Source organism: Panthera tigris, chromosome B4, assembly GCF_018350195.1.
Source record: "Panthera tigris isolate Pti1 chromosome B4, P.tigris_Pti1_mat1.1, whole genome shotgun sequence".
NCBI lineage: Eukaryota > Metazoa > Chordata > Mammalia > Carnivora > Felidae > Panthera > Panthera tigris.
Window position 1 is genome coordinate 36,492,901 of NC_056666.1, and position 15,319 is coordinate 36,508,219.

At 40.8% G+C, this 15,319-nt stretch overlaps 1 protein-coding gene and 2 pseudogenes across 9 annotated transcripts in view; 1 reads left to right on the forward strand and 2 right to left on the reverse strand.

Moving 5' to 3' along the window:
- RAD52 (RAD52 homolog, DNA repair protein) overlaps window positions 1-15,319 on the forward strand; it is a 33,766-nt gene that overhangs the window by 3,618 nt on the left and 14,829 nt on the right. For 5 of the 9 annotated variants that reach the window (XM_015542305.2, XM_042991532.1, XM_042991533.1 and 2 more), the window contains 5 exons: window positions 5,272-5,482; window positions 12,461-12,562; window positions 13,660-13,761; window positions 14,343-14,436; window positions 14,607-14,674. In XM_015542305.2, coding sequence (XP_015397791.1) covers window positions 12,479-12,562; window positions 13,660-13,761; window positions 14,343-14,436; window positions 14,607-14,674 — 348 coding nt within the window. In that variant the 5' untranslated portion in view covers window positions 5,272-5,482; window positions 12,461-12,478. Of the gene's footprint in view, window positions 1-5,271; window positions 5,483-12,460; window positions 12,563-13,659; window positions 13,762-14,342; window positions 14,437-14,606; window positions 14,675-15,319 lie in introns of those variants that run through there. The other 4 variants (XM_007092823.3, XM_042991531.1, XM_042991528.1 and 1 more) reach the window with 3 other exon arrangements.
- Window positions 3,674-4,205, reverse strand: LOC107180600 (annotated as a pseudogene).
- Window positions 10,821-11,261, reverse strand: LOC107180599 (annotated as a pseudogene).

The window sequence follows — 15,319 nt, forward strand, 5'->3', positions numbered from 1 at the left end:
TTTTTCTTTTTTATATCCTGGATGTCAGTCTTTTGTGGTTGCCTATTCATTTTCATAGAGTGTCCTTTGATAAGCACAGCATTACATTTTGATGTGGTCACGTTTATCATTTTTTTCTTTTATAGTTATAGCTTTCTGAGTCCTAAGAAATCTTGACCACCTCTAGGATGTAAAGATATAGTCGTATATTTTGTTCTAGAAATTTTATAGTTGTAGCTTTTTTTTTAATTAAAAAATTTTATTTATTTTTTGGGAAAAGATTTTTTAAATTTTTATTTGAAGATAGTTGACACACAACATTACATTAATTTCGGGTGTATGACATAGTAATTCAATATCTGTGTATGTTATGCTGGCCTCACCACAAGTGTAGCTACCATCTGTCACCATACAACACTATGATAATATCATTGACTGTATTCTCTATGCTGTGCCTTTTATTCCCGTTGCATGACTGCAAGTCTCTATTTTCTACTCCTTTCACTCATTTTGACTATCCTCCCAACTCCCTTCCTCTGGCAACCATATAGGTCTGATTCTGTTTTGTGTTTGTTTATGTATTCATTTGTTTATTCTATAACTGAAATCATACGACATTTGTCTTTCTCTGACTAAATTATTTCAGTTAGCATTATACTCTCTAGATCCATCCATGTTGTTGCAAATGTCAAGATTTCAATCCTTTTTTATGAAATATTATTTTATCTATTCATCTATTGATGAATGTTTAGACTTCTTCCATATCTTGGCTTTTTAAAATAATGTTGCAATAGGGGCGCCTGGGTGGCTCAGTTGGTTAAGCGCCGACTTCAGCTCAGGTCACGATCTTGTGGTCTGTGAGTTCGAGCCCCGCATCGGGCTCTGGGCGGATGGCTCGGAGCCTGGAGCCTGCTTCCGGTTCTGTGTCTCCCTCTCTCTCTGCCTCTCCCCGTTGATGCTCTGTCTCTCTCTGTCTCAAGAATAAATAAACGTTAAAAAAAAAAAAATTAAAAAAAAAAAATAATGTTGCAATAAACATAAAGCTGCATATATCTTTTCAAATTAGTGTTTTCATTTTTTAAGGAGGGGTGAACACCCAGTAGTTTAATTATTGGATTATATGTTATTTCTATTAAAATTTTTTTAATTTTCTTTTTTTTTAATGTTTATTAAAAAAAATTTTTTTTTAATCTTTTTTTATTTTTGAGAGAGAGAGAGAGAGAGAGAGAGAGAGAGACAATGTGTAAGCAGGGGAAGGGCAGAGAAAGAATCTGAAGCAGGCTCCAGGTTCCGAGCTGTCAACACAGAGCCCCACGTGGGGCTTGAACTCACGGACTGTGAGATGATGACCTGAGCTGAAGTTGGATGCTTAATCGACTGAGCCACCCAGGTGCCCCTATAGTTGTAGCTTTTTAAAAATTTTTATTTATTTATTTTGTGAGTAGAGGAGAGAGAGATGGGCAGAAAAGGGCAGAGAGAGAGAGGAAGAGAGAGGATCCCAAGCAGGCTCCATGTGCTATCAGCGTAGAGCCCGATGTAGGGCTCAAACTCACAAACCGTGAGATCATGATCTGAACTGAAATCAAGAGTCAGATGTTTAACCAGCTGAGCCACTCAGGTGCCCCTGTAGTTGTAGCTTTTATATTTAGGCCTATGATTTGTCTCTGGTTTTTGTGAATGGTATAAAAAATATTTTGTGAAAACTATGAAAATTTTTCCCCATAGAGATATTCAGTTGTCAGATCATTTGTTGAAAATGCCATTGCATTACATTTGTACCTTTCCGATTGGGATTGCATTCTTTTTTTTTTTTTTTTTTTAACTTTATTTTATTTTTGAGACAGAGAGAGACAGAGCATGAATGGGGGAGGGGCAGAGAGAGAGGGAGACACAGAATCGGAAGCAGGCTCCAGGCTCCAAGCCATCAGCCTAGAGCCCGACTCGGGGCTGGAACTCACAGACCGCGAGAGCATGACCTGAGTCGAAGTCGGACGCTCAACCCACTGAGCCACCCAGGCGCCCCGGGATTGCATTCTTGTGACTGTTTGAGTGGTGGTTGGTTTCTGGGCTTTTTTTCCTGTTCCACCGATCAATTCTTATGTCAGTTTTAATTCTATTTTAATTACTGGAGCTTTATAGTAAGTCATGAAGTCACATAGTGTAGGTCCTTCAACTTTGTTGTTTTTCAAGATTGATGTGGACAGTCTAATGCAGTTCCTTTGCATTTTCCATATAAATATTAGAATCATTTTATCAATTTCTACAAAAAAGTCTGTGAGGAATTTGACTGGGATGGCATTTAATCTTTAGATCAATTTGGGAAAAATTAACATCTTAATGGTTATTGACTCTTGAAATCTATGAACATGGTACATCTCCCTTTTTACTTAGGTGTTAATTTTTTTTTAATACTGTTTGTAGTGTTCCAACAGGGAGGTCTTCTACACCTTTCCTTAAATTTATTCCTAAGTATGTCTCTTAAACTATTGTAAGGTGGAGACATCATTTTTATTATTATTTTGTATATGATGGGCCATTTTTCTTTGACTGCTTTCAAGATTTTCTCTTTATTTTTGGTTTTCAGCAATTTGCCTAGGGTGTGTCTAAGTGTGATTTTCTTTGTATTTATCCTGCTTGAGGTTTGCTGACCTTAAATGTATAAATATATGCGTGTCACCCAATTTAGGAAATTTCAAGCCATTCAAATTTTTGTTTGTTTTTGTTTTCCATTCTCTTTAATCCCTTCTTTTGAGACTTCCAATTATATCTGTGTTAGCTGTTTTTATATTATTCCACAGGACCCTGAGGCTCTTTCATTATTTTCAGTCTGTCTTTTTCTCCTCTTCAGATTGTATAATTCTATTGCACTGTCTTTAAGTTCATGGACTTTTTTTATTTTGCATTTTGTGAACAACATTGGTTGTCAGGTGGTTTACAAGATTCCTATCAAGAATAGTTCCTATTCTTTTTTTTTAATTTTTAAAAAATGTTTATTTACTCTTGAGAGAAAGAGAGAGACAGACAGAGGCGTGAGCGGGGGAGGGGCAGAGAGAGGGAGACAGAATCCGAAGCAGGCTCCAGGCTCTGAGCTCTCAGTACAGAGCCTGATGCGGGTTTCAAACCCACAGACTGTGAGATCATGATCTGAGCTGAAGTCGGTCGCTTAACCGACTGAGCCACCCAGGTGCCCCAGTTTCTATTCTTTTGTAAGTGTAGTGAGTATGGTTTCTTTATTAGAAGGCTTTTTGGGAGGCATGATTATATGTCCCCTGACTTTTAAATATTCTCTTATCTTACAGGATCTGTCATCTGCCCTTTACGGCACAGTTTCAAGGGCACTTCTCATTCCTTTTTGCCCTCTTCTCTCCAGAAACACTGGCTTTCCAAGACTGCCTCCTTGAGTTGTGTGTACCTTTTATTTCTGGACTGCTCTGACCTACCGAAACTCTTTGTTAGTATCTTCATACTAAAAGTGTGTTTTCTTTTCTGGGGAGCAATTTTAGTTCCATCTTATGCTCTCCATCCTCCTCTTTCTTGTATGCACTTCTCTTCCCACCTACATCTCACCTTACTTTCCTTGAAGGGTTATGATGAACATTTGAGAAATATCTCCACCAGAAATTGCTGGCATTTTGAAACTTGTAGTATTTTCAGTTTTCTTCTTTTCTTTTTCCTTCTCCTCTTCTTTCTTTTTTGCAGCATACCTTTATTTGGCAATCAACGATTAGTTGTCATTCACATTAACTGTAGATTTTTGAAAGTGGTGACAGGTACATAGGTCACCAACATATAGAGCTTGTTTGGTGAATCTTCATCCTCATTAACATTATCTGGACAACTGCATATGGATACAGTTTGGAACGTTACTTACTCCTTTGGCCCAGACAGCTTTGTTGAGCCTCATGTTAACATGCATATCTGGAGTTCCCATCTCCTTCATGGCAAATTTCCAGATCTCTTTGAGTGTCTGAGGGGCACACTTCCTGAAACCCAGTCCATGGATGTGCTTGTGAATGTTGATGATATTTTCTCTGGTCACTACCTCGTTGATGGCAGAATGATGGCAGAATGGCCCTTCTTCTCAACGCCCTTATTTGCAGGAGCCATTCTGCCGGGGCCCTGGTTTGAAAAGGAAGCTTCAGTCTTCTAATTATATTAGAAGATACAGGATATTTGTGTTTTTATTTGTTCCTCTTTTTTGATCTGCATTGGATGTATTGGGATATTTGGATTTATGTAGCTGCCATAACCTTGTCTATGCAGGAAGTCTTTCCTAACATTTTGTTTTGAAACATTTGAAGCCTTCAGAAAAGTTATACAAGGGAGGCCTGCGTATCCTTCACCTGGATTCATAAATTTGTTACTTCGATTTATCTTCCTCTCATTCTCTTTGCACATGCACACACACACATTTTATTCGTTGAATGATGTTTTATTAGTTGAATGACTTGAGAATAAGTTGCAAAAAGACATTGTGTGTCTTTAGTCTCTTAATCTAGAGGCATTCAGTAGCCTCTTTGTTTTGCTTTGTTTTGGTTTTTTGAGACATTGACATTGACATAGTTTGAGTCCAAGCCTTGTAGATTTCAACTTGTCTGATTATTTCCTCTTAGTTAAAGTCATGATTAAATTGGTAGAAATACTTTCTAAGTGATGTGACCTTTTCAGTGTATCCATCAGGAAGCTTATGATGTGATTATTACTGGTGACATTATGTTTGATTACCTGATTAAGGAAGCATCTGCCAGGTTTTTCCATTGTAAAGGTATCTTTTGCTCTCCCTACATTTTTCGCCAAATGTAGGTAGCTTGTCTGAGAGTAGAGCCCAGGATGTACTGGTAGAGCAGAGGGAAGTGAGATGGGAAAGAAAAGGCAGTCCACGGAGCATGCATGGTCAAGCCAGTCACCACCAGTGGTCAACCAAACCTAATTTGACTGGGGAACTTGAGCCAATGTAGAACTCACAGCTCAGTGTTATCTCACAAAGGGGGTAAGAAATCTAGGGTCCTTAAACACCAGCTCTAGTCAGTCACTGTTAGAGGGCTGCTCCCAGGGGCATCATTTCTCTGACACTTCTAGCTTAGCATGAACAGGTACAAAAATGGGCCCCGGATGCCAAAAAAGGCCTTCAGGTAAAGAGATACAAATGTTGGCATTTGGAAGTTAGGGCAGGGTGCACTACTGTGGTAAGAGCTGAAGGGATAATTAGCAGAGCATCCATGGTATCTCTATATCTGGGTATCCCAGAACCTAGAGCTTGAGACAAAAGCTTATGGGCTGTTATTTTTTCAGGAAGCAGAAGTAAGGAAAGGGGAATTGAGGAGAGGAGATTAAGTCGGTTCAAGAGTACATGTCCAAGCTGGCCACCGCTTGGTAACAAGGTACAACTGACTGGTTTCCTAAAGCTGTCTCTCAGGAGGATGTCTGAAGTACTGTGTCCCAGGACAATACACCCGAAGGAAGAAGAATTTCTCCCTCAGCTTCTGCATCTTATTGGTAAAAGGTTTGCCCCTGGTATATTAACTCCCTCAAACTTCAGGTTGTACATGTATGGACATCAGGTGGACCCCACAGGTTCTCACACCTCAAAGGCAAGAGGGAGGCCAGGGGTGGGAGTGAGAGGCATTACCATGAGCAGGAAGTAAGGGACCAGTGGTTGTACCTATGTGCATTCATTTAAAACTCATGCCCATTTGTTCCACCTAATGACAACCAGGGTGGAAAAACTGATCAAAGGCCTCAGAGACAGGCAAGGCCGAGAAGATTTGAGGTGCAGGATAAGATATGCTTCCCAGATTTGATTCTCCTTTTGTTTAACAAATATGCACATACACATGTACACATTAAACATACATATAAACTTGGGGCAGCTGTGGGACTCCGTTGGTTAAGCATCTGACTCTTGGTTTCGGCTTGGGTCACGATCTCACAGTTTATGAGTTTGTGCCCCTCATTGGGCTCCGCACTATAAGCATGAAGCCTGCTTGGGGTTCACGCTCTCTCCCTCTCCCTCTCCCTCTCTCTCAAAATAAATAAATAACTGTAAGGGGCGCCTGGGTGGCTCAGTCAGTTAAACATCCGACTTTGGCTCAGGTCATGATCTCAGGTTCGTGGGTTCGAGCCCTGCATTGGGCTCTGTGCTGATAGCTTAGATCCTGGAGCCTGCTTCAAATTCTGTGTCTCCCTCTCTCTCCATCTCCTCATGCTCTGTCTCTCTCTCAAAAATAAATAAACATTAAAAAAAAATTTAAACATAATACAAACTCAATCACATATAAAAAAAGTCATTTGTTGGTGGGGATCCAGCCAAATTTTACTTCCTTATTTTTTAATAGATGTTTCTACAATAAAGATATTTTAATTTTATAATGGGAAAATGGTTGTGGACAGTTTTAGAAAAGGTAAGTTGTTCCCCCCCCCCCCCCCCCCCCCGAAGAAGTAACTGGAAAAAATGTAAGAAAAATGATTCCATGTTTTACTTTATGGGCAGGGACGAAGTTGTCCTTTTCTGTCATAAGAGGTTGAATCTTTTAAGATATTGTTTAGAAAAGTATCAAGTTGCTTTTTAAGTGTGAGAAGTGTAACTCTTGCCTTATAAAGTTAGTTTGTAAAAAATTAAAAAATATGCTTTGTCTGCATATCCTACATTATGTATTTAATCACTCACCAAACCCTCCCTTCCTAGCCCTGCATGAGCAAGGTTCCATGCTAGTCATTGGGGTGCCAAGAAGAATCAAGAAGAACCTCCTGCCTTCTAGGGGTTCATATTGGAGTGGGGTTGGGGGGGGAATGGATGTGGAAGAGACAGTAGTCACCGAATATTCAAATACCTTAAATTTCCTAGCCTCTACTGCAATTAAGTTGGGGCCTTGTGACAAGAGCTGTCCAGTGAACTGTGACCAGAAGTGATCCATATCACTTCTGGCCTAAGGCAGCTATGAACCAGTGTGACTTTTCCAACTCTTTCTACCCCTGCAGTGATGACCTTGGAGGTCATGTGTGCTAGATGACACAGCGACAGGATGGCCAGGGCCACCAGACTCTTAGATCTTGCATGAAGGATATATGAACCTTTATTATGTTAAATTACTCTCCCTTCTTTTTAAAAAAATGTTCATTTATTTTGAGAGAGAACACGAGTGCACATGCACAAGTGGGGCAGGGGCAGAGAGAGAGGGAGAGAGAATCCTAAGCAGGCTCCACACTGTCAGCTCAGAGCTTGACTCAGGACTGTATCCCACAATTGTGAGATCATGACCTGGGCTGAAATCAAGAGTTGCACACTTAACCAACTGAGCCACCTAGGCGCCCCTCCCTCTTTTTTTTTTTATTGTGGCAAAATATATATAACATAGAATTTATCATTTTAACCATTAAACATAAATGTTTTTAATGTTTATTTTTGAGAGAGAGACAGCATGCAAGTGGGGGAGGGGCAGAGAGAGAGACACACACACACAGAATTTGAGTAGCTCCAGACTCTGAGCTGTCAGCACAGAGCTGGATGTGGGGCTGGAACTCACGGACTGTGAGGTCATGACCTGAGCTGAAGTTGGATGCTTAACCTACTAAGCCACCCAGGCAACCCTCCTTTTAACCATTTTTAAGTGCAATTCTGTAGCATTAGGTACATTCCCAATATATAGCCCTTTGTTTTTAACAAATAAGTCGACAGGTGTTCATTTGAGACACTGTGAACATCTCCCAACAACTTTTTAGTATCTAATGATTTTTGTTGGATATAATTATTAATCACATCATTATCATATGATAAATTTATGAGGTTGCTGTTATGAATATTCCCCTTTACAGATGTGGAAATTTGGGCACAGAGAGTTTGAGCAATTGCTCAATGTAAGTAACTTACTGAGTGGAACTGGGTGTTGAACCACATCTGACTTTAACGTTCAAAACATTATTTATAGCAAGTATGGCACACTATGGCCTGTGGACCAAATCTTACACCTCTTTTTGTAATAAAGTCTTATGGGGACACAACCATGCCCATTTGTTTACATATTATCTATGGCTGCTTTCACACTAAAATGCCAGGGTTGTGTAGTCATGACAGACTACATAGCCTGCAAGTCCTAAAATATTTACTCTCTAGCACTTTACAGAAAAAGTTTGCTGACCTCTGTTTTTAAAATTTTTTTTTTTTTAATATTTATTTTGGAGAGAGAGAGAGAGTGTGTGAGTAGGGGAGGGGCAGAGAGAGATGGAGACACAGAATCTGAAGCAGGCTCCAGGCTCCTAGCTGTCCACACAGCCTGATGCAGGGCTCGAATCTATGAACCATGAGATCGTGACCTAAGCTGAAGTTGGTCGCTCAACCGGCTGAGCCAACCAGGTGCCCCCCAACCTCTGCTTTATATAGTAGATATTTAATTTTTTAATTTCTGTTTTTATTAAAATAATACATGTACATATATGGAAAATGAAATAGTGCTAAAAGTTTTATTTAAATTTTTTAAGTTTATTTATTTTCGGAGAGAGAGTGAGAGCAATCAGGAGGGTTAGAGAGAGAGGGAGAGAGAGAATCCAAGCAGACTCTGTGCTGTCAGCACAGAGCCCTACTCAGAGCTCGAACTCAAAAACTGTGAGATGATGACCTGAGCCAAGAGTTGAATGCTTAAACGACTGAGCCATCTAGGCACCCCTAAAAGTTTTATTTTGAAAAAGAAGATCCCTGCTCCACTGTTCTCCACCCCTTGGAGACAGATCCATTTCATTCTTTTAACTCTTTTCTGCCATTTACAATTACATTCTAAATAAGATCTTCATTTCACTATTTCCTGCTGTAACAATTTTGAGTTTCGGTCTTTTTATTTTTTTATTAAAAATTTTTTCTTAAATGTTTATTTTTGAGAGAGAGAGAGAGAGAGAGCATGAGCAGGGGGAGGAGCAGAGAGAGGGGGAGACATAGAATCCAAAGCAGGCTCCAGGCTCTGAACTGTCAGCACAGAACATGGGGCTTGAACTCACAGACTGCGAGATCATGACCTGAGCCGAAGTCGGACTCTCAACCAACTGAGCCACCCAGGCACCCCTATTTTTTTATTTTTTAGAGAAAGAGAGGACTCAGGTGGAGGAAAGGGGCAGACAGGAGGGAGGGAGGGAGAGGGAGAGAGAGAGAGGGAGAGAGGAAAAATCCTAAGCAGGGTACATGCTCAGCTTGGAGCCTGATGTGGGGCTTGATCCCACGACCCTGGGACCATGACCCAAGCCAAAAGCAAGAGTTGGATGCTCAACCTACTGAACCACCCAAAGGCCTCTGATCTTTTTTTAAAGGTAAACTCTACCCCCAAACTGAGGCTTGGACTCAAGACCTTGAGATCAAGAGTCATGTGCTCTACCAGCTGAGCCAGCCAGGCACACACCTGTTTTTTGTTTTGTTGTTTTTTAAGTTTTATTCTTTTTTTTTTTTAACTTTATTTTTTATTTTTTAAAATTTACATCCAAATTAGTTAGTATATAGTGAAGCAATGATTTCAGGAGTAGATTCCTTAATACCCCTTACCCATTTAGCCCATATCTGCTCCCACAGCACATCACCTGTTTTAACAGATTGTGTGTGTGTGTGTGTGTTCTAATTTCTTCACATCCTTGCTAACCTTGATTATTCACTGTCTTTTTTATTGTAGCCATACCAGTGTGTGTGAAGTGTTGTTTTGTTAAGTTTTTGTTTTTAATTCTAGTTAGTTAACATAAGGTGTAATAATTAGTTTCAGGTGTCCAATATAGTGATTGTGTTATAGCAATTTAGATATTATTGACTAATCTAGTTAGGCTATTCCTTTTTTAGTGCTAGGTTTAAATATCTCATTCTTAGCTGGAATGTAATGTTTTATGATCATTTATGTAAAATTTTTTTTGATGTTTATTTTTTAAAGTTTATTTATTTATTTTTGAGAGGGAAGGAGAGAAAGCACAAGCAGGAGAGGGGCAGAGACAGAGGGGAACAGAGGATCTGAAGCAGGCTCTGTGCTGACAGCAGAGAGCCTGATGCAGGACTTGAACCCACTAACTGCAAGATCATGACCTGAGCCACCCAGGCACCCCAATCTTTATTTATTTTTGAGACAGATAGAGTGTGAGTGGGGGAGGGGTAGAGAGAGAGGAAGGCACAGAATCTGAAGCAGGCTCCAGGCTCTGAGCTGTCAGCACAGAGCCCGGCGTGGGGCTCAAACTCACAAGTCATGAGATCATGACCTGGGCCGAAGTCTGATGCCTAACTGACTGAGCCACCCAGGCACCCTGGTTTTATGATCATTTAAATAGTTTTTTGCATTTCCATCATCCTGTATATATGAAAATTGACATGCACCTAGCCGTAGCCAACATTTATTTAGTACTTCATCTGGCACTATTCTAATGCAGTTTTCATGCAGCATCATGTTAATCTCAACAGAACCCTTAGGAAGTGATAGTATTATTATGGCCATTTTCTAGATGAGAAAACATCATTTAGAGAGATTATGTGATTTTCCCCTTGGTCAAGCAGCCAGTGGGTGATAGAAGCAGAAGCTGACAGAACTTGAGCCCTTAAATGTTGTATTGTAATGCTGTATGGAGAGTCCTACTACTTGATATTCCTAGATTTGTAGTTTTACTGTCAGCAAATAACCTGGAGACTACAACACGTAAGTTTGCTGAGGCACAAGCCTTTTTTTTTTTTTTTTTGCCAAGTACTGTTTATTTTGCACGTGCCCACAGCAAGTTTGCACTGAGTAACTGTATTCTATAATAGTAGGCCAGGGCTAGGTGGTGCCAAGAAGAATGACATGCAGAAAAGAACAGGAAGGCAAACATCAGGAGCAAATAATTCTTAATTTTTTTTTTAACAAATACACTAAAGGATCATGCAATAACACCAGCATTGGATGCAGTCCTGGGGTGCCAGTCTGTACACACCTTTGTAACTGGTCCCATGATAGCAGAATCTGTCATTTCACCTTTATTGTTTTCAGTGACCCCTGTGTTACCTTCAAAATAGAAAAACACACCATCTTTTCTCCGGTAAGACTTTCATTATCCAGTTATCACTGCTGGATGTACTTTCTTTCTTTCTGGGCTCTGGTTTGCCTTTCTTCACTGTGGCCATCACCATGTCACCCACACCAGCAGCAGGACGTGTATTTAGTGCCTTATCCCCTTTACAGAGATGATATACAGACTTTGGGCTCCTGTGTGGTCAGCATAGTGGATCATGGCTCCTACTGGAAGACCCAGGGAAATTGGAATTTCACATCGGAGGACTCACCACATCCTCACTTCCACATCTGGAATGCCAGAAGGGGACAGAAAGGCTGAGGCCTAACTCTGAATCCGTTTGATTTGAGACAGGTGTGGGGTAATTAGGTAGAGGGTCCTTCTGAGGGTCATTCTGTTTTCTAGTGGACTATAAACATTTGCCAATCTCAGTCTAATGCATTGGCTCTCAAACTAGAGTGTGTATCCGAATCCCTCAGTGGGCAAGTACAGACTCCTGGGCCTCATCTCTAGTTTCTGATCCAGTAGGTCTAGGGTAGGGCCTGAGGATTCGCACCTCTAATAAGTTCCCAGGTGATGCTGTAAGGGACCTGACTGGTCTAACGCTGTACTTTTCCTGAATGTTAGGGTCGTCTGTACTGCCTTCTCTTGCTCTTTAATTTTCCTGTCTATTAGTCTTCTCCTTCCAGCTAGCTTGTTAGTTCCTGGAAAGCAGTTCAGTTCAATTCTTGTGGCTTATATTTCTATTTTGACCCCACTGAAGCCAGGATCATGTTGCTCATATAGTAGGTAGTAATCAGGTGAGTGTTTCCTGTCCTTTGGGAATTTTTGTAATTTTGGCTTTTTGCATTATAAATATTGCAATTAGAATACATTCTAATTGTAAAATTCACTTAAAATTTTTTTTCATGTTTATTTTTGAGAGAGAAAGAAGAGCATGGTGCAAATGGGGGAGGGGCAGAGAGAGGGGAGACAGAGATCTGAAGCAGGCTCTGCAGTGCCAGCACAGAGCCCGATATGGGGCTCTAACTCATGAACCATTAAACCATGACCTGAAGTCAGACATTTAACCCACTGAGCCACCCAGGCACTCCTAAAAATCACCTTTATTAACAGCACCATCACCCTAGTAAGAAGAAAAAAAATTTTTTAAGTAGGCTACACTCTCCACATGGGGCTTGACATCATGACTCTGAGATCAAAAGTTGCATGCTCTAGCATGTTCCAGCCAGCCAGGCAGGCACCCCCACTCCAGCAAAAATTTTAACAGAAAGATAGAAGTGGACGCTAAAGGATCTCAGTGGCCTGTTGGATGATAGCACTGAGGAACTTAGTCCTTGACTGGGGCAGTGCTTATAAAAAAGTGTCAAGTAAATAAAGTGATTTGTAGGATACTGCATCTGGATGCTTTCATCTGAGTTTTAGTAGAGGCTCTTGCCTTTTACATTTAGCATTCTTTGAGATCTTTTTTAATCTTCTGTTTCTGTAGAAGTCCCCCAGAATCAGCATGTCCGTGACTGAGGAGGCGATTCTCGGAGGCCGTGGCAGCCATCCTTCTGCTGGTGGCAGTTCTGTGTTATGCTTTGGACAGGTAACTGTGTGTTTTCTCTCATACCTGGCAAGAATGAGGTAAAGTGAAAAGATATGAGAAAGTAACTTGTAGAGCACTGTCATATACGTGGGCGCTATTTATCATCAGTGGTTTTTCCTTTAGGTGCATTATTTGGGAGTCTGGTGAACTCTCAGGGCATTTTGGAATTTTAGCACCAAAAGACTGATGGTACTGGAGATTAGATTTACATTGTGTTTATTTTCTTGGATAGGCTCCATATTCATATGGTATAACATTCAAAATGGAACGTAGACTATATGCGAATGAAAAGTCTCACTACTTCCCCATCACTCCTGTTCCCTTTTTGGAGGCATCCAGAGTTTCTGGTGTCATATTCTCTGTGGAGATATGCTGTGCACATAAAAGAGATTCTTAGTTTGTCCCCTCAAATTCTATCTTTGTCTTTACCAGAGATCTGTTTGTGAGCATTTATTTTGTTTACATAGGGCAAGGGGAGGACTGCCAAAGGGACAAAAATCAAAACAAGTAGTAGTATATTATCTGTGTATACAATGGAAAATAATTGTTGAATTAGAGAAGAGGTATAAAACTTTGGAGAGGATGGTGGATTTCCCCTACTCCCTCGCGGGCATAAATGTCATATACAGACCCCGAGGTGGGACATTTCAGTTTATGAATTCTCAAGTTTACTTGAGAAAGTTTTGTAAGGATGGTAGTAACACCTAAGGCATTGGCTCTCAAAATGTGGTCCAGTGACCCCTGAGGGTCCACAAGACCTTTTCAGAGTCCATGGGGTCGAAATGATTTCCATACTAACACTAACATACCACTTGCCTTTTCCACTCATTCTCTTGTAAGCGAGTGAACAGTGGGACTTCCAAGGGAATACACAGCATGTGATGACGTTGCTTTGATGGCTGATGGAAGATGTGCCTTAAGAGTTTCTCAGTTTTAATTCCTGATATGGATAGATATAACCTACATAAACAAAAGCTTTTAGGATCCTCAGTACTTTTTAAGAGTGTAAAAGGGTCTGGAGACCAAAACAGTTGGGAGACTTGCTGACATAAGGAATGGAGGAAATGCCAATTTAATTTTTCCTTTCTGGATTGCAGTGTCAGTACACAGCCGAAGAGTATCAGGCCATCCAGAAAGCTCTGAGGCAAAGGCTGGGCCCAGAATACATCAGCAGCCGAATGGCTGGAGGCGGCCAGAGGGTAGGAGAGTTTATATGCTTAAGAAGTGGGTGCCATATAGCTGGCTACTCAGATGATCTCGCCAGCTCCCTCTCTGGGTCCTCATGGATTCAGAAGGTCTCTAGTCCTAGGTGTTTCTGAGTGTCTTTGGGAGGGGATGGGTTCCAGCCTTCAGTGTCATCTGAAGTGACCCAAGTTTTGTCTTGAGACTTCCATACCTGCCATTTTGGGGTTTTTATACCATCTTTTAAAAATGTTTCTTTTGCTTCTAATTGTATCTTCTGTGTATATTTTTGGTCTTCTATAATATATGTCAACCCAAGCCTTGTACATTTTTGGGAACTGAGTTTTGGAAACTGCTAGGTGAGTGGATATCTTGCCCCTCTGAGTTTAGTCCCTTCCCTCAGACAAAATATTAGTTCTAACTGGTTTCTTCTGGAAGATCTTTGAAATAAGGTCACTGAGAATTTCCCTGGAATGTTTAAGGGCAGTTTTGCCAAAAAAGCTGGTAAGGAATAAATTAAGTAAATTTTGATTCACATTTAAGTATGGCAAGGAATTTACAAGCCCCTTTTCTCCCCCTGTTTAATTTCTTTTTCTAGGTATGTTACATCGAGGGTCACAGGGTAATTAATCTGGCCAATGAGATGTTTGGTTACAATGGCTGGGCACACTCTATCACACAGCAGAATGTGGGTATGTTTCCTGGCAATGGCAACTTCTTTCCCTTACTTTGGCACTAATTTCTGATGAGAGTATTTTGTGGGTGAGGATGTAGGGTAGGTATATTTGGTTGCCAGCAGAGGAATGTGGGTGAGGCACAGGGATCAGAATCCTCTTCAACTGGTTCTCTTTCCCACTCCTAGATTTTGTTGACCTTAACAATGGCAAGTTCTACGTGGGAGTCTGTGCATTTGTGAGAGTCCAGTTGAAGGTGAGGGTGATGGAATAGACCTGCTGCCTCTGAGGATCGGGTGGGCGGTGAGAGAGAATGAGCAGGTAGAGAATTCTCTGGACGGTGGCACAGCCAAGCTGGAGAGCTAGGCGCTAGAGCTGTGGCTCAGCCAGTGTTCTTTGGGATGGTGGTAGCCAAACATTCTTACTCATGTGTCCCTAAATGAATTGTGAAAAACCCTTGTTTTCTTGCACATTTTAAGTTTACTCCTAAAAGTTTTCACCGTAAGTATGAATACAGGTCCTCTGCCTTTCAAAAGTTTGTGCTATGCCGCTTTGCGTTTATGGAAGACCTACACTGGTACCTGTTTTCACTTAAATGAAAGAAATCCAAAGAGGATTTTCACTTTTATGACAAAAAGTGAACCCTGGCAGCAAGAGTGGCCCTGCTGAGCTCCTCAGCATCAAGCTCCTATAGCTTTGAACTATATCTGTGAGCAAATATGCTTTATTTTGATTTATTTTGTGCCTCCATTAGCAGGATGTGTCCTGATGTATCAGAGAAGCCTAATAGAGGCCTTTATTTATTTATTTATTTATTTATTTATTTATTTACTTGTTTGTTTGTCTTCAGAGAGAGAGAGGGAGAGAGAATGCTTGCGTGAGCAGGGGAGGGGCAGAGAGA